Source organism: Giraffa tippelskirchi, chromosome 9 (genome assembly GCF_054371585.1).
Source record: "Giraffa tippelskirchi isolate mGirTip1 chromosome 9, T2T-mGirTip1v1.2.pri, whole genome shotgun sequence".
In the NCBI taxonomy this organism is placed as follows: Eukaryota; Metazoa; Chordata; class Mammalia; order Artiodactyla; family Giraffidae; genus Giraffa; species Giraffa tippelskirchi.
In genome coordinates this window covers 150,272,621-150,291,402 of record NC_137283.1, presented here as the reverse complement: position 1 = coordinate 150,291,402, position 18,782 = coordinate 150,272,621, and the positions used below count along the sequence as shown (strand labels likewise).

The 18,782-nt window shown below is 48.1% G+C and overlaps 1 protein-coding gene, 1 long non-coding RNA gene and 2 pseudogenes across 9 annotated transcripts in view; 2 read left to right on the top strand and 2 right to left on the bottom strand.

Annotated features, from left to right (window-relative positions):
• Positions 1-2,685, bottom strand: part of LOC145520864 (methylosome subunit pICln pseudogene) — a 5,017-nt pseudogene extending 2,332 nt beyond the window's left edge. Inside the window, exon 1 of the transcript XR_014064853.1 lies at positions 2,676-2,685. The product of XR_014064853.1 is annotated as a methylosome subunit pICln pseudogene (transcript). The remainder of the gene's footprint in view (positions 1-2,675) is intronic.
• The window catches only part of LOC145521430 (uncharacterized), a 16,615-nt gene extending 11,151 nt beyond the window's left edge, over positions 1-5,464 (bottom strand). Inside the window, exons 1-3 of the long non-coding RNA XR_014065383.1 lie at positions 5,358-5,464; positions 3,488-3,594; positions 2,693-2,754 (exon numbers count right to left, since the gene is read on the bottom strand). This is a non-coding gene — a long non-coding RNA (uncharacterized LOC145521430). The remainder of the gene's footprint in view (positions 1-2,692; positions 2,755-3,487; positions 3,595-5,357) is intronic.
• On the top strand, positions 5,307-7,650 carry LOC145521416 (tyrosine-protein kinase RYK-like; annotated as a pseudogene). The gene is made up of 2 exons (XR_014065375.1): positions 5,307-7,306; positions 7,401-7,650. The product of XR_014065375.1 is annotated as a tyrosine-protein kinase RYK-like (transcript).
• On the top strand, positions 5,307-18,782 carry LOC145521419 (UL16-binding protein 1-like). Of its 6 annotated transcripts, none has more exons than XM_081529997.1 (5): positions 5,307-5,480; positions 10,163-10,426; positions 10,909-11,073; positions 12,207-12,312; positions 18,450-18,782. In XM_081529997.1, the coding sequence occupies exons 1-5, from the start codon at positions 5,408-5,410 to the stop codon at positions 18,493-18,495; spliced, it is 654 nt and encodes a 217-aa protein (XP_081386123.1). In that variant the 5' UTR covers positions 5,307-5,407; the 3' UTR covers positions 18,496-18,782. The 6 variants fall into 6 exon arrangements, with proteins under 6 accessions (XP_081386123.1, XP_081386122.1, XP_081386120.1 ...); XM_081529996.1 differs by having other exon boundaries at positions 12,180-12,312; XM_081529994.1 differs by having other exon boundaries at positions 10,798-11,073.

The window sequence follows — 18,782 nt, the reverse complement described above, 5'->3', positions numbered from 1 at the left end:
CCAGGAGGCATGCCTGGTAAAGAAATGTGGACACGCCAAGAAGAGATGGATATAGGAAAACAAGACATATGAGAAGAATGTCATGGAGGGACAGAAACAGACACTGGAGCTACGCAATGCCAAGGGTTTCTGGCAACCACCAGTGCTGTGCGTAGTACCTCAGTCGTGTCCGACTCTTTGCGACCTCATGGACTGCAGCCCACCAGGTTCCTCTGTCCATGGGGATTCTCCAAGCAAGAATACTGGAGTGGGCTGCCATTTCCTTCTCCATGGAACCACCAGTAGTCAGGAAGAGAAAAGATGGAGCCTCCCTTAGAGCCTTCAGAGAGGGCCCTACTGACAGCTTGATTTCGGACTTCTAACCCTAACAGTCTTGAAAGAATAAATTTTGGTTATTTCAAGCCATAGAGTTTGCGGTAATTTTTTATGAAGACTTCACTGTCCCAACCAAGCTTGTGGGGGCTTAGGCTGCATTCCCAGGGCAAAGGGAACTGGTGAGCAAGAAGGAACGCAAGAGAGCAGTTTTAGAAAAGAGCCAAGAAACAGACCAAGGGATGTCTAGAAACGTAACACCTAGTAGACGAGGTAAGAAATACCAGCGAAGGGAACACTGATCAGTACACGACAATGGGAGAACTGGCTAATCCTGTAACTAAAAGAGGATTTCTATTTAGCACAATACACAAACGTTCATTTTAGGTTGATTAATGCATGAAGGTGACTGTTCGTGGGGACTCAGGGCTATACGCCAGTAGGAGCACGTTTGGTGAGTAGTTTTAGATATGGGGCTGGGGCATTAAAAAGGAGAAGGCACATATCCAGGTAGAAACCAGACAGAAATCTAAAATTCCTGGCTAAGCCCTGGGATGAAGTCCTGGCAGCCAGCCCCTTCCCAGAACCACCCCGAGCTGTGTGTGGCTTTGCGGCAGCTGGAAGGCCCAGTATCTTGGAGGAACTGGCCAGTGTGACTGTATGTTTGTGAGAGAGAGACAGACAGAGAGGGTATGCGTGAGAGGAGGTGGGCAGAAGAGAGGAGTGATTGTGTTAGTTGCTCATTCATGTCTGACTCTTTGCGACCCTGTGCACTGTAGCCCTCCAGGCTCCTCTGTCCTTGGGATTCTCCAGGCAAGAATACTGGAGTGGGTTGCCATTTCCTACTTAGGCGTGTGGGGCAGTGACACTAATTTATGATAGGAAGGTGAACGTGAAGAGAGTGAGGGAATGCTGGAAAGAGTGTGTTGGATGTGTGGGGAGCAGCCACAACCAGTGTGTGAGAAAGTTGGGAGCCTTGGTGTGTGTGGGTGTGTTTGTGTGTGTGACTGTGGACAGGTGAGCCTGGCACAGAAGGGGAGTGGACAGTATACGTATGCAGAGGGCCGGGTAGGGGATGCCCTGGGGGACCCAGAGAGGAGGAAGAGAGTGAAGGGAAATGGCTGTGAGGGGAAAGTTTCTCGATGGCAGTGGAAGTAGATGGGAGCCTTCTGTGTGGAACTTTGTGTGAAGGAGGGTGTACAGACTGTGAGGAAGCCAGGGTCCCTGTGGGAGGGGAGCCCGCTGTGGCTTTGCAGAGAGTGGAGAGAGAGTAGGGCAGGCAAGCAGGCCCTTGTGTGTGAAAGAAAGTGTGTGGTGGGTGGGGGATGGGGTGTGCACAGTGGGAAGGGGGTGTGAGGAGACCTGCATGGAAAATTTCAGGGTGACGTGCCCAAGGGTAGAAGGATATAAGTGAGGACCATGAAGCATATGTGGGGAACAGGTGTATGTGTGGGGGGCTGTGTGGGAAGCTGGAGAGTCAGGGTGGGCTGTGGGTGATGGAGGGCAGTGTGGACGGTGAGGGGGCTTGTGTGTGTAACTCTGGGGGCTGAAGTGTGGGGAGACAGGTGTGCATGGAGTGTGTGGGGTGAGCAGTGTGTCAGGACTATTGCTGAAGAGGCCTCAGTGGTGACTGGCTCCCCAACTTCTCCCTTCTCTGGGCCTGGACCCTCTGGCCTGGACCCTGAGGTTCCAAGGGAGCCAAAACTGGCAGGGACAGGGAAGAAGCCGTCATTTACTTTCTTTTTTTAGCTTGAAACACCACACTAAAATATGGGCCTTGTGACAGGTGTCAACTGGGGTCACCTGCCTTCACCAGCTGATGCCTCCCCCAGGCCCAGGAGCTGAACTGCATTCCCTCCCTCAGTTTCTAGTCACCCTGGGGCTTCCCTGACAGCTCAGTTAGTAAAGAATCCACCTGCAGTGCAGGAGACCCAGGTTCGATTCCTGAGTCAGGAAGATCCCCTGGAGAAGGGATAGGCTACCCACTCCAGTATTCTTGGGCTTCCCTGGTGGCTCAGCTGGTAAAGAATCCGCCTGCAATGTGGGAGACCTGGATTCGATTCCTTGGTTGGGACGATCCCCTGGAGAAAAGAAATGCTACCTACTCCAGGATTCTGGCCTGGAGAATTCCAGGGACTGTATAGTTGGGCCCGACTGAGTGACTTTCATTTTGGAGCCTCTGAGCAATAGAATTCCCTTCAATCCCCTCCTGCCTACTAAGCTCAGGGGGAGGAACTCCTGTGGGGGGTGCAACAGGTGGAGGAGGGGACCCAACCCTCTCCACCGCGCCCTTCCCACCTCTCCAGGCCCAGACCCCTCACTGTCCCCCAACTCCTTCCTCCCCACCTTGCCCTTCTCCCCACCTTCCCTCATCTCTTACCGCTCATCCTCATCGCAGGTGTTCCCAGGTCTGTCCAGCAGCTCAGGTGGGAAGCCAGGAGCCTGCATGGCAAGACCCCAGATCCACCCTTAGACACTTACGGCCCGTGTGTCCTGGACTCTGTCCAGCAGGAGCAGAAGCAGCTTCGACAGAAAAGTGGGGACTTGGGAGCCTGAGCTGTGACCTTGGAGACTACTCCCCAGCAGCTTTCAAATACAACCTACAGTCCCTCCCCCCGCCCTCCCACTCCCTTTCCCTTTCCCTCTCCAACTCAACCACACTCCACCCCACCCCTCCCACACTACCCCTTGTCCCCCCTCCAGGAAACCCTGGAGCCAATGCCCACCTTGCCAAATCCTCCCTGCTGTCCTGAAGAGGTCACCCTAATACTACGACTACTTTCCAAGGGATGGTTTGTTTTTTCAGCTAGGTTGATAACTGCGGGATTCAGACAGGATCACATTTCTTTTTCACATGTCCTGCCCTTGGCACTCTCCTTCCCATGTAGCTGATTCCGCTCCCCAGTGTGTGTTAGGGCTACTATACTGGCATCCGCATGTACCCTGGGGAAGTCCTCAGCCATAGTGTCTACAGAACATCAGGGGTTAAATGGAGACACCAGTGAGGATGGGGGAAGGGTGGAAGGACACCAAGTCTGGGGTCCCCTCTGCCTGTCCTGCCTTTCAGGGGACATGAACCCTGTGTCTTAGACACCAGCCTTTTGAGAGCTCCCTTCCTCCCTGTCTGAGTCCCATGGGACTGCTATAACAAGTAACCATACATTGCATGGCTTACAAACAACAGGAACCTTTTCCCCATGGTTCTGGAATCTGGCAAGTCCGAGAGCAAAGCACTGGAAGATGTCTGGTTCACAGAGGGCTGTCTTCTCACGGTGCGCTCACCTTATGGAAGGGTGGAGGGAACACAGGGTCATTTTCTATAATGGCTCTGACCCATTATTTTGACTGTGTGGATCACAACAAACTGGTAAATTCTTAAAGAGATGGGAATACCAGACCACCTGACCTGCCTCCTGTGAAATCCACCCGAGGGACTGTTGCCCGCCAGGCTCCTCCATCCATGGAATTCTCCAGGCAAGAATAGTAAACTGGGTTGCCATTTCCTTCTCCAGGGGATCTTCCTGACCCAGGGATTAAACCCGGGTCTCCTGCATTGCAGGCAGGTTCAGAGCTACCATATGATACAGCAATCTCACTCCTGGGCATATATCCAGAGGTGATAGGTGATGGAGAGAGATAAACTGGGAGGTCAGGATTGACATATACACACTACTATACTTCAAATAGATAACCAACAAGGACTTATTGTGTGGCATAGGAAAATCTGCTCAATATTCTGTAATAGCATAAATGGGAAAGGAACTTGTAAAAAAAAAAATAGATACATGTGTATGTATAATTGAATCACTTTGCTGTACACCTGAAACTAACACACATTTTTCATCAACTATATATTCCAATATAAAATAAAAAATGTTAATTAATTAAAAATAATAAATATTGATATTGAGCATCTTCTCACGTGCCTATTGGTCATGTGTAAGCCTTCTTTGGAGAAATGTCTATTTAGATGTTCTGCCCATTCTTTGATTGGGCTCCCTGTTTTTATTATTGAATTGTAAGAGCTTTTCATATATTTGGAAATTAAGCCCTTGTTACCTGCAAGGGTGACAACATTTGCAAATCTTTTCTCCCAGTCTGTAGTTTGCCTGTTTTGTTTTGCTTATGGTTTCCTTTGTTGTGCAAAAGTATATAAGTTTGATGAGGCCCCATTTCTTTATTGCTTTTTCTCATCTTTTTGCTTTCTGTTTCTACCAGAGTAGAAGCCATCTTGAATTGGCCTTCTTTCATGAACTTTAATTTCTCCTGGATGGTTCTGGGAGGAAGAGAAATTTTTTTTTTTTTTTGAATGACAAATAATACTGGATCATTATAACTTCTGTAATTTTCAAAGATTGTACATTATACAAAAAAAAAAGGAAGGGCAAAGTGTCGAATTACACACAATCCTTCAAAATGCATTGGCATTGAAATTTTGAAGGAAAAATAAACAAATGGGACCGAAGCAAATTTGCAAGTGATATGCTGGTCTAATTTCAATACTGCTGTGTTTCTGGGACTCAGGAAGCCCGAGGAGAGGGAGAGTGATGAGAGAAGGGCAGGTCAGTGGAACAGTCAGCACACAGACGACATTTATCAGTTAAGTTTCCCACCCGAACTGGCACTTGAAACAATAACTGGGTTGGCTGAAAAGTTCCTTCAAGTTTTCATAAGATGGTATGGAAAACCCTAAGGAAACTCAATACAATGAAAAGGTCAGTGATCATCCAAGGCAAGCTCAAGATGGGGAAGTAGGAAGCCTTGAGCTCTCCCCTCCATGACCTTCTTGCCAGAAATTCTTCCCTGACCTCTGATCAATTTCTATTAATTAGGGACACAAAAATGACAAAATGATCTAACTAGGAAGATTCTGGCTATCAGCCCAAGCACAGCTCAAGTACACTTCCAAGGAGTGGGAGGAATGAGTACCAACAGCCCCGGCTGTGACGAACTGGCCCTGGGCGGGACCTCCGCGTGGAGGAACGCCTGGGGCCACAGAAGTGCTTGCTGAGCCTGCCTCAAAGGAAAGCATCCACTCCTCTGACCTGGCATCCTTCACTCCTGCAAAACTGGGATCCAGGTGGCAAAGAGAGAGATGGGTGGCCCCGAGACCTGTCTTGCCATCTTGGTCCCGCTTCTGATTGTCTGGTTCAGCGGGACGCCCGGTGGTGAGTTCGGGGATGAAACCGCGGGCGGCGGGGGGAAGTTACGACCTGAACAGGGCGGGCGGCCTGCGCGAGGATTCGCGAAACTTCTTCGGGGTGGCGCCGCCGCCCCCTCCTCTTTCCCTTCCCCTCGGTCCTTTGCTCCTCCCCCGAGCTACTTGCCTGCTCTCCGGGGCAGAACAGGGGTGCCTTGGGTGAAGCAGTAATGCGGGGAGTTTGAGAGGTGACGCTAGGAGAAGAGGGGGCCAAACCGCTACAGGGAATGCTGTTGAGGCCCCCCAGGGCCCAGCCCGCCCCTTGGAAGTGGGAGTCCTGGAGCCCGGCGGGCTGGGACCCGTCGGCCTCCCCGCGGGGAAGGGACCCAGAACTGTCCCGAAAAGCGCAAGTCCGCGATCTGCGCGCAGCGCCCTTTCTGGTTCCTACTGCTGTCGGCCCTTGAAGGACCAGCGCTCTTTATCACCGATCAGTTAGCACCTGCAGGGCGGCCGGGGCGAGGAGAGCTCGGCGGCCGTCCGGGGTTCGGGCAGGGGTGGGCCGCGGCGGGTGGCCGAGCTTCTCCTGGGCGGTGGAGGCGGGAGCTCCGAGCCGGACGGACGTGCGGGCCCGTCTCCCGGGACGCGCATCTTGACGGCCGCCGCCGGTACCGCTCGGGTCAGTTAGGCTGCCTTTCGCCCTGGGCCCCCTGCCCCCGGAACTCCAACGTACTGTATCAGTGTTTGGGCTCGAGCTGTCCTGTCCTGGCAAAGTAGATTCTGAAGTTATGATACTAAATGCAGCTCAACTTGACAGTAACTTCAAAAAGCTTCACAGTCTTAGAGTTGAAACGAAGGAAAAGTTGCCATCCAGAAATTGAGGGCGTAAAACTTCAGCCTTGGACAAAAGGGCCAGCAGAGGAACCCATTTATGATCCTGTACATGCAGCTCCAGCCGTTGTCTGCACGTGTGTTTTATATCAGCCTAGGGATTTGCTGTCCAGTTATATTTCTTGTAGTACTAGTATTAGCTGTTTTGCATCTTCATAGTATGAAAAGGATTGAACTGGAATATGACATCGGCACCAGCAGTAGTTCCCAAGGGCTGTCTCAGTCCCAGTAGTTCCCAGATGTCTCAGTATGTGAGAGGCAACACACCCAACAATACAACTCCCATCTCCAGTTATCCTACCTCGTGGGTACAGGAGTAGGGCTTGTGAAGTATCACTCTTTTGGAGGCCAGAGCTAAGGTGAATGATATCAAAATACCTATCCAGGGAGAGGAACTCAAAAGATGTACTCTAAGAAGGTGCCTTTTGGTGTACTTTCCATGGGGTTTATGTAGATGAAAAAGATCCAGATAAAGAGCAACAAGCATTTGTAAAAACAGTTAGAGATCAAGCTTCTGAAATTCAGGTGACAACGATGCTCCCTGAAAGTTGTAGGCTACGAGATCTTCATCACAGAAATCTTCCTATTACCCATGTGTGAACAGAAGAAGGGGAAAAGCCCATGGTGGATTGCCTTGCATGAACTGGGGTTATCTTAAATTGTTTTTATGGCAGTGCAAATATATAGAGGCCAATAGTCTGCAGGCAACTTCTCAACAAAACCTAGTTCACATGGCTGCTCAGATTGCCTGTGGAAGGAGCTACCTGGTCAGAAGAGAAGTCCTCCACAAAGACCTGGTAGCTAGGAGCTCTATCACTGATGACAACTTCAAGTTAAGAGCAAAGCCAATCCCTCTCCAGAGTCTTGTTCCCCTTGGACTCTCACTGTCTAGGGAACAACAAAAACACAGGATCGATGGATGGCTTTTGAAAGTCTGGTTAATAATGAGTTCTCCAGCCTTCCCTGGTGATCCAGTGGCTAAGACTCCACACTCCCACTACAGGGGCCTGGGTTCAATGCCTGGTGGGGGAACTGGATCCTGTATGTCACAACTGAGAAGTCAGCATGCTGCTACTAAAAGAGCCCACGTGTTTATGACTCTGGCCAAACGCCCTTCAGTGGACATCTACCGGTTTGATGTGGCCGAGTACCTGAAAGAGGGTTACCAAATAGCCCAGACTCTCAACTGTCCTGATGAACCATTTATGTGATGGCTTGTGCTGGGCCTTCGATCCAGAGGAGAGGTGCAGTTCCAGCAAAGGGCCCGGTGTCTCACAGAGGTCCATGCAGCTCTGGGGGCCTGTGTCTGACTCTCCTCTCTCAGTCCCCCAGGGTCAGGAGGAAGGTGCCTGTCGAGGCCCACTTGGAGCCAGCCAGTCACATACATCACCCAGCATCACAGAAGCACATGTGTCTTCCAGAACATGTGCCTTAGGAATGCTTTAGCATCTCAACTTTCTAAGACATATTTAATGATGTGGAATACTTTCTCAATATCACTTTTATTAGGTTTAGCTGAAAATGTTTGTGTAAATTTTTTACGCATAGTTGCCTTTGAGGTATAGGTATATTCTTACAAAAGAGTTTTAAAATTGTTTAAACACACATATTTGAACTAACGATCTTATTACCAACTGCTTTTTCTTTTCTTAACTTCTACAAGGTAATGCAGTTGATTCACCTTTAAAGTTTTGCTTTTTTTTCACTAGTTTTAGGAATGATTTGTCTTCAACATGCAGTACTTTTCTTAGGAAAACAGAAACCGTCCGGCAGTTATGGGCTAATGCCCCCCACTCCTTTATTACAGAGTAGCTACCTTGGTCCCAAGCGCCATACGGGAATCCACAGGCGTGAGCAGAGGGTAGTGGCCGTCTAACAGCTCTAGTGTCACCTGTAGGCCAGCTGCTGGTGGGTCTTGTTCGTTCCCTGTGGCCCTGCTTATGTCAAAACACATAACCACTTCTATCCTATGACGGCTGGCCTAGCTGAACTAATGATTAGGGGTTGATGAGCACACATGACGATGGGCAACCCCAGTCCATGACCAGAGGCCTCATCTCTGCCAGGCCCCAGGACCACACCGGGAGCCACGTTTACATGGTGTGACTTTCCCCACTGCAAGTGGCATGGCCTAGCTTCAGGACACTCAGGATCTGTGTTGTGAGCTTTCAAGTAGAAGATGGCATGTAGCACCTTTCTGACCACAGATACCTCTGATGTCACCGGTTCTGCTGGGTCATCTGCCCAAGAAGCAGCTCCAGCCATGCTCATCGTTCACCAATTGTGACTGCTTTAGTGCTGGGACAGCAGGTGGCAGCAGAGACCTAGAGTCTGCGAAGCCTAAACTATTTCTTCTGTACCATTCCAGGAAACCTAAGGCCACACTGGTAGTTAAATGGAGATAGGATAGGGACCACACCCCTGCAGCCCTCGAGAGATTGTAGATTGGTACTTGTCTCTGTATTTCCTCCAGGATATTGTGTACACGTACTATTGGGGGATGGGGAGGTAGGGTCTGGAGTCTGAATCTGGAATTCACTAATACGGTAGCCTTCACCCCACGATCATTTACTGGCTACTCAGGTCTCCATGCATGTCACAAGTCCAGGGCATGTGAAATGACAGCTGTATGGTGTGTGGACCCAGTGATAACCACTGTAAGCAGAACCTGGACTGCTGTCCATTGATGGCCTGGTACCCTGTGCATCACTGCAACAATTGGGGCATCAGGATGATACTACGGTTCCTGTGCATGATGTTAGAAACACACTAGGTGCAATGTGAATGTGAGAGTAGTTTCTGCTTCTGCAGGTTCACTTACCCCGGTAAATAACCATGTGGCTCTTTGGGAAAGAATGGAAGGACTTTTGCACTAGATGTGGTGATGAAAGGGTCCTCTTCTTTAGATTGTGGCTTCTGTCTTTGGTGGCTGTGCTCTGAGACGTGGCTCAGATCTGGAAAATGGGCCTGGATCAGATGTTTGGTAGGGATGGCTGCCTTTGGCTTCCTCATCATCCAGCCTTGTGTTCTGTCTCTCTTTCTCTCTTTCAATGGTACAGTTTGTATCTAGGTTCCTGCTCATCTGTTGGCCTTTAGGATCACCCTGTGCTGAGCCAGCATCATATTCTCGGCAGTCCGGCCCTGGCTGCATTGAGACTCTCTAATCACTTTGACCACTGCACCTACTTTTCTGTTGACCTAGAGCACCCCCACCTGGAATCTGATTTTTCCACAACTTCCATCCCTGTTCCTGATAGAAGCCCACAGAGCACCATGTCCTACCACAATCCCTGACCTTCTGCAAAAGTCATCCTTCAGCTATTGGAGGTGCTTCTCATCCAGGCTTTCCTCTCGGGCTCCATAGAGTCCATCAGGCTTTCCCATGGAGCTGGTGGACTGCACACTTTCCTGCCCTTTCATACCATGTCCGCCCTGGCAGATTCACTTCTCTGAGCCTTGGATCCCCTCCTCTACCACCTGCCTCGGAAGCTCTGGATTTTCTCTTTCATGCCATGTGGGATTCGAAGACCCATCAAAGTGGTAGATAAGCAGCATTTCCTGGCCTTCCTAAGTCCTCTGACCCCTAATTGTGAATTCTCCTTTCTGCAGCTTTGGGTCCTGTGTTGGCCTTATGAGCAGAGTAGAGATAATGTTATGTGGTTTCTCTGCTTTCTCAGCCTGTAGCTGGTGTTGGGGGGAAAGTGGGTCTTCCTGCTCTGCCAACCCAGCCCTGCAGCTTTACTGTGCTCTCACATAAGTAGGGGGAAGAGGTAATGGGTCTTCTTCTCCAAACCCTGCCCTCACCTGCGTTTTCCTTCACAGACTCTCACTCTCTTTGCTGCAACTTCACCGTCAACCCTCAGCCCAATCCTGGAGAGCCATGGTGTGTGGTTCAAGGCCACGTAGATGGGAATGTTTTTCTCTCCTATGACTGTGGTGGCGACAAGATCCAATCCACAAGTCCATTGGGAGAGGAGGTGAAAACTACGAACACTTGGGAAACACAGACAGAAACACTCAGAGACATCGGGGACTTTCTTGAGGGACAACTGCCTGACATTATACCAGAGAAACACATGACCAGGGGTGAGTTCAATTCAGTTCAGTTCAGTCGCTCAATCGTGTCCCACGCTGCATCCCCATGGACTGCAGCATGCCAGGCTTCCCTGTCCTTCACCAACTGCCAGAGGTTGCTCAAACTCATGTCCATCGAGTCTAAGGGTGAGTTAGGAAATCCAAATGCTGAAGAAGCACACTGGGGGCTTTGCTGCATCCATTGCTTATGGGTAAAATATTCAACTGGAGTTTGGTCCTTCCCTCGTAATCCAGCGGAAGGAGGGAGCCTTGGAGGAGAGAACAGGGCCAGATTAGCTGAGCCCACGGGAGGTGGACCAAGGTGAGGCAAAGAATTTGTCAAGTCCAGAGCCTGAGCTCTTTCTTTTCCTCCGTGGGGTCAGGCCCTCTGATGCTGCAGGCCAGGATGACGTGCTGGTGTGAAGAGGATGGACACTGCAGTGGATCCTGGCAGTTTTGCTTCAATGGACAAATGTGCCTCCGCTTTGATTCAGAGAATGGACACTGGACCGTGGTTCATTCTGGAGGGAGACTCATGAAGGAGAAGTGGGAGAATGACAGAGCTGTGAGCGACTTCTTCAAGAAGGTCTCCATGCAAGACTGTCGGGCCTGGCTTCAGGATTTTATGGTGCCCTGGGAGGAAATGTTGAAGAGCGCAGGTGAGACAAGTATAATGAAGTGGTAGTCCACTCAGTGTGATATGGACCCCCCCTCTGTGTGTACATGTGTGTGTCTGTGTGTCTGTGTCTGTGTGTGTTTTGGCAAAGTGATCCATCGAAAGTGAGCTGTTCCTGAAACATGGATGGACCTAGAGAGTGTCATACTGAGTCATGTAAGTCAGAAAGAGATGGAGAAATATCATATGACATGCCTTATATGTGGAATCTAAAAAGAAATAGTACAAAAGAATTTACAAAAGAGAAAGTGACTCACAGACTTAGAAAACAAGCTTATGGTTCCCCAGGGGAAGGGATAGGTAGGGACTTTGGGAAGGTCATGTACACACCGCTCTGTGTCAAATGGATAACCAGCAAGCTCCCCCTGAATAGCACATGGAACTCTCCTCAATGTTATGGGCCAGCCTGGATGGGAGAGGGGTTTAGGGGAGAAGGGGTACATGTATATCTATGGCTGAATCCCGTCACTGTTCACCTGAAACTATCGTAACATTGTTAATGGCTATACCCCAATTAACAGTGTTTTCGGTGTGAATAAAAACAAAAGGATGTAAAAAAACAAATTTAAAAAGTGAGTTGTCCTGGGAGAACAGTGACCCGGGGGTGCTCTGTCATCCTCCTTCCTCTTCCACCTCCTGACGTCTCTCCTCACAGCACAGGCCTTTACATGAAAGAACATGGATTTTTGCTGATCCCAATCCTGTAGACATCTTTTTGATTTCTGGGATTTATTTCTCACTGTACCCTCTTTCCAGAATCTTCTTTTAATTGTCACCAATGCTACTTCTGGAAATCTGTCAATACCACCTCTGCTGTCAGCTCCTGAGGACTCCATCCTCATGTCACCACCTCTGTGTCACAGCAGGACTGAGTGGCTGTGTTGGAAACCTTGCTCCCCCATTAGCTGTCAGAGCCCTGTGAGGACTGGGCTGCTCCCTGCCCCCATCTCACCTGAGGATCTGTCACTGGGGCCTCCATGTGATGGGTGCAAGCTGTCTGCACATTAGGGGTACCTGGATCAGGGGGGTGAGGAGGCATCTGCTGAGTTTGGAGTCTGGACAAGGGCTTCACTCTTACTCTCCTTGTAGCATCACTGACCACCGTCCCCCCTACAGTGCAGCCCATGGCCACAGCCATCGATCTCAAAACCGGGATCATCCTTGGAGTTCTCGCCGGTTTCATCATAATGGGCATCGTAGCCTGGATCCTTTACAAGAACAGGTACTGAGTGCAGAATTCAGAGGGAAGCCTGGGGCACGTGGCCTGGTGTGAGGATGGAGAAGGTGAATCCCAGCCAACCCCTGCCCCTCACTGAACCTCCTCATCCTGAAAATGAGCAGGTGGATAAGATCCCATATCACCTGAGAGCAGAACTCAGACAAGTTCAGCCCTGACTTCTGAAAGGTCCCCACGGTCAGGCGACATTGTGAAAAGGGAGGGGCGTTCACTAGGCTGAGGGCCTATTGATGCTTAAAGGGTTTAGCCAAGTCCCCTGACTGAGCACAGACTGCTGGCTGGCAGGGCCCAGGGTAGGTGGTGTGAGAGCAGCAGGCACTCAGGGCAAGGGCAGGACTCACGGGGGCTGAGAGCAGCACTGGGGCTCCACATGATGTGTCAGCGGGGAGGGGACCCACCGGAGGGGACCCACCCAGAGGAGACCCACCCAGGGGGCCAAGATGAGATGGGCCGGGCTCTAATCCCAGGAGGAAGGGGTGGGAAGGCCTTTGCAGACCCAACTGCAATGGCCTGTTCTCACAGGAAATGCCTTGGGTCAAGCAGGCAAGGCAGGAGCCCAAGAGCAGAGACTGTGGGAAGGGGTTAGGCCAGGCCTGCGCTCCTGGAGCAGCAGCAGTTACAAATCAGCCTGTGGCCTCCTGGGGACCCAGAGCCTCCATCACTGAGTGGTCCTGCCTTGAGCAGAGGTGACAGGATGGTGGGCCTGAGCTGGGGTGGCGGCGCCCAGCTGGGCTGTACCAGGAAGTGATGGGGGGCAGGGACCCTGGGCCTGAGAGCTGTGTGTGCTGCTGGCTCAGAGGCTGGAGGGGAGTGAAGGAAGGAGGTTTGCCTGCAGCCTCCCAAGGCTGTCAGGAAGCAAGGCCTGTCCTCCGGGGACCTGCTCCCTGGTCCTTTAGGCCCCCCTCGGGGAGGATCCGGACCTGAGTAAAGGCAGCAGATTGATTTCTCACTGGCTCCAGTCCTGAGCCTCAGAAGGGCGTGTCAGGGCCTGGGGTTTCTCTGTGATGCAGGAAGGAAGGAGGAGGTGACAAGAAGCTGCTGGGCCTGGGGTGGGGGTGGGGGTGGAAGACATAGAAGCCCCTCAATGAGGGCGGGGCTGGAGGGGGTCTCAGGAGGGGCAGCCCCAGAAAGTGACAGGAGTTCCTCAGCCTCCTGGACCAACACCCCTTTATTTTCTACAGGAGATGGTGCTTCTAAGAAGCCACAACAGATGCTCTGTTGGCCTCATGAAACAGTCTTTCCTTGACAGCCATTGTTTTCCTTCTGTGCACTTTAGAGCCAGGAGATCAGAGCCAGGCTTTCTGAGTCTGCCTTCCAAATATGATGATGCAATATCTGCATTGTTTCATGACTCTGGTCACATCTGGTGAACAGCCTCCTCAGTCTCTTTTTTTTCCCCATCCTCTTTTGCCTCTTTCTCTTGGTTATAAATGATGGAATCCCTGCAATGAAATGTTCAACTTCTTGAACAAGAAATCTCCTCAAATAGCACACTTTCTGTCTTCTTCTAGTTTGAGAAAAATCAGACTCTTCTCTGTATGGCAATCTCATTGTTGCACATGATGATAATGCAAGAAAAATACCACCTGCTGTTACAGGACTCAGGGATTCTATGTTCAGAGAAACAACTTCAGAGTGTTTTCAAGAGAACAAAATATTATGTCTGAATGTCTCTTTTAGTCATTTTATTTCCTAATATGAATATTTAAGTCAGTATCTTGCTATTGCAAAAGACATAAATATTCCAAGTTTCCTTTTCTAATCAAGGACGGAACTCGGGACATTTCATCCTTTTTCTACCTTATGGGATCAAATAGAACTGATGATTCAGCTACGTTTATTGTGGAAGCAGAGAATAAAAAGAATGCTCTTAAAGTAATGTGCAGGCTAGCTGTCGATCCCAAACAGTATCCTGATAACCTGGATCCAAAGATATATTCTGGAACTTGTGCAATAAAATCGTTTTTTATTTCATCGAGATCCGAACCCTCAGTGGTGACTCTCCTGTGTTCCTCTATGTCTCCCCCTCTCGAAGGAGAAGCCAGACTTCACCACACAAACTATGTCTGTTTTGAAAAGTAGATTTATTTCCCCATAGACAGAGGATCATATTCAGAATAGATAATGAAGTACTACAAATAAATAAGATAAATTGTAATTTTTGGCCACTGCTTGAGCTGTTCACATATGGTGAATTGTTGTTCAGTAGCTAAGTCAGGTCCAACTCTGTGACCCCACGGACTATAGCACGCCAGGCTTCCCTGTCTCTCACTATCTCCTGGAGTTTTTCAAACTCATGTCCATTGAGTCAGTGATGCCATCCAACCATCTCATCCTCTGTTGCCCCATTCTCTTCCTGCCCTCAATCTATGCCATCATGAGGAACTTTTCCAGTGACTTGGCTCTTCACATCAGAAAGGTAAAGTATTGGAGTTTCATCACCAGCATCAGTCCTTCCAATGAATATTCAGGGTTGACTTCCTTTAGGATTGACTGGTTTGATCCTCTTGCAGTCCAAGGGACTCTCAAGAGTCTTATCTAGCACCACAATTCAAAAGCATCGTTTCTTCAGCACTCAGCCTTCTTTACGGTCCAACTCTCACATAAGTGCATGACTACTGGAAAATCCATAGCTTTGACTGGACAGACCTTTATTGGCAAAGTGATGTCTTTGCATTGCACATCCTACTCAACATCTTTCTATTTTCTTGTCAAACCAATTTTACCACTTAATCTTGATGGTCAGTTTTTCTTTCTTATCATGCATGTGTTCTCTGGGGGAGCACTTTTTATTTCCTTTAAGTACTTTTCTTTGCATTCACAACTTGACCAACTGTTGGATAGAAAAAGCTTCTGTTAGGTCCTTCTCGGTTCTGTCTTTTATTGTGTCCATCTTTAAATGAAATATTCCCTTGGTATCTCAAATTTTCTTGAAGAGATCTCTAGGCTTTCCCTTTCTATTGTTTTCCTCTCTTTGCCTTGATCATCCAGGAAGCTTTTCTTATCTCTCCTTGCTATTCTTGGGAATTATGCATTCAGATGGATATATCTTTCCTTTTCTCCTTTGCCTTTCACCTCTCTTCTTTTCTCAGCTATTTCTAAGGACTCCTCAATCATTTTGTCTTCTTGCATTTCTTTTTCTTGGGGATGGTTTTGGTCAGCACCTTCTGTACAATGTCATGAACCTCCGTCCATAGTTCTTCAAGCACTCTGTGTACCAGACATAATCCCTTGAATCTATTTGTCCTTTCCACTGTATAATATAAGACATTTGATTTAGGTCATAGCTGAATTGCCTAGTGGTTTTTCTTACTTTCTTCAGTTTAAGTCTGAATTTTGTAATACAGAGCAAATGATCTGAGCCACAGTCAGCTCCCTGTCTTGTTTTTGCTCCTGTATAGACACTCTCCACCTTTGGCTACAAGGAATATAATCTGTCTGATTTCAGTATTGACCATCGGGTGATGTCCATGTGTAGAATCATCTCTTGTTTCGTTGGAACAGTGTTTTTGCTATGACTAGTGTGTTCTCTTGGCAAAACTCAAAATAACCTTTGTTTCCTTCATTTTGTACTCCACGGCATGTAGGTACAGCAAAACCTCAGAGATATTCTAGGCTGTGTTCCAGACCGGGGCAATAAATTGAATATCATAATAAAGTAAATCACACACATTTTTCATTTCCCACTATGTATATAGTTTTGTTGACATTGTCTGAAGTCTGTTAAGTGTGCAATAGCTTTATGACTAAATAAATAATATACAGAATTTCATTAACAACAATTTGTTTCTAAAATAAAGTCATTTGAGAATCATCTGTGCCTTCACAAGTCAAAATCGTTTTGCTGGTGGACGGTCTTGTCTCAGTCTCTGTGTCTGCTGACTGATCAGGATGGTGATTGCTGAAGGTTGGGGTGGGTAGGGCAATTTCTGAAAAGAAGATAACAGTGAAGTTTGCCACATCGTTTGACTCTTCCTTTCACAGATTTCTTTGTAGCATGCAATGCTCTTTAACAGCATTTTAACCCACAGTAGAACTTCTTTCAAAACTGGAGTTAATCCTCTGCAGTCTGCTGCTGCTTTTTTCAACCAAGTTTACGTTATGTTCTAAATCCTTTGTTGTCATTTCAACAATCTTCATAGGTTGTTCAGCAAGAGCAGTTTCTGTCTCAAGAAACCACTTCCTTTCCTCATGCATGAGAATGAACTCTCTTTCATTTCAGCTTTATGATGAAATTGCAGCAATTCAGCCACATCTTCAGGCTTTACTTCTAGCTCCCTTCTTATTTCCACTACATCTGCAGTTACTTCCTCCAGTGATTTCTTGAACCCCTCAAGGTCATCTGTGAAGGTAGGAATCACCTTCTCCCAAACTCGCCTTAATGTTGATATTTCCACCTATTCCCATGAGTCAGTGTTTTCAATGGAATCTATAATCATGAATCCATTGTAGAGGGACTTCCCTGGTGGTCTAGTGATGAAGAATCCACCTTCAAATGCGAGGAATGATGGCTTGATCCCTGTTCAGGGGACTAAGGTCCCACATACTGCCAAGCAGCTAAGCTCACCTGTTGCAACTACTGAGCCAAGGCACTGAAACTAGAGACCTTTGTCCCGCAATGAATGATCATGCATGACCCAACGAAGATCCTGTCTGCCTCAACTAAGACCCATGGAACCAAATACATAAATAAATAAATAATATTTTTAGAAAAGACGATATGCTTTTTTAAAAAAATAAAATCAGTCCAGAAAGTTTTCAGTTGACTTTGCTCAGATCCAGAAGAGGAGTAACTATCTATGCAGCTATACCATTAAAATATATTTCTTAAATGCTGTTACTTGAGCATCAAAATTGCTCCTTGAACCATGTGCTGCAGACCGGATGTTGTGTTGGCAGCTATGAAAACAATGTGGATCTCATTGTACTTCTCCATCAGATTCTGGGATGCTTTGTCAATCAGCAGTAATATTTTGAAAGGAATCTTTCATTCTGAGCAGCAGGTCTCAACATTGGACTTCAAATATTTGGCCACCAATGTTGTGAACAGATATGCTGTCATCCAGGCTTCATTGTTTCATTTACGGAGCACAGGCAGAACAGAATCAGCCTAATTCGAAAGGGGCTTAGAATTTTCCAAGTGGTAAGTGACCACTGACTTCCAGTAATCTGCTGCATTAGCCCTTATCAAGAGAATCAGCATGTTCTTGGAATCTTTGAAGCCAGGCATTGACTACTCCTCTCTAGGTATCAAAGGCCTGGCAGGCATCTTCTTCCAGTAGATGGCTCTTTTATCTATACTGGAAAACTTGAACTTCATGTAGCCACCTTCATAGATTATCTTAGCTAAATCTTTTGGATAACTTGCGGCAGCTTCTATGTCAGGTCCTGTCCTACCTTCTACTTTACTTTATGGAGATGGCTTCTTTCCTTAAACTTCATGAACCACCCCCTGCTATCTTCAAATTTTTCTTCTGCAGCTTTCTCACCTCTCTAAGGCTTCAGAGCAATGAAGAGAGTTGGGGCTTTGATCTCGACCAGGCTTTGGGTTCAGAAAATGTTGTGGCTGATTGGATCTTCTATCCAGACCCGTAAAACTTTCTTCATATCAGCAATAAGGATGTTTTACATTCTCAGAAACAGACTCCCATATTAAAGAATGAACTTACCGTTTCTGGGGGGAAGGAGGCAGAAAGGGATAGTTAGTTAGGGAGTTTGGGAAGGTCATGTACACACTGCTCTATTTAAAATGGATAACCATCAAGGACTTATGTATGGCATATGGTGTGTCTGTGTGTGCACACTCAGTCATATCCAACTCTTTCTGTCTTCATGGACTGTAGCCTGCCAGCTCCTCTGTCCATGGAATTTTCCAGTCAAGAATACCAAAGTGGGTTGCCATTTCCTACTCCAGGGGATCTTCCCAGCCCAAGGATCAAACCCACAACTCTGATCACTATTATGTGGCTGTCCTGTCAGGAGGGGAGTCTAGGGAGAATGGATGTATGTATGTATACGGGCGAGTCCCTTAGCTGTTCACCTGAAACTATCCCAACACTGTTTGTAAATCAGCTATACCTAATACATAATAAAAAGGTTTTACAAAATAGATTGTTTTTCAGATGGAGTGGTTCGAGACAATTCTGGGAAAAAGAGACAAAGAGATGAAAAACCCAACTGCCACTTTTGAAGAACCCAGGGCAAAAGCAGGATGCCTCACATGCTCCCAGCACACATGAACACTTAAGGGTTCAGCCAGTCACCTACGCCACCCCTCTGACTGACCCCTGGACACACCCCTCCCCTCACCCCATAGAAGGGACCAGCTCGCCCCACCACTTCGGGGAGTGAGCAAGCAAGGAACCTGTTGTTTGTTCTCCCTCCCCTCTGCTGCAGCAGGAGCCCCAATAAAGCCTTGCCTCAATTTCTTTTAATTAATAAATTTGATTAATTTC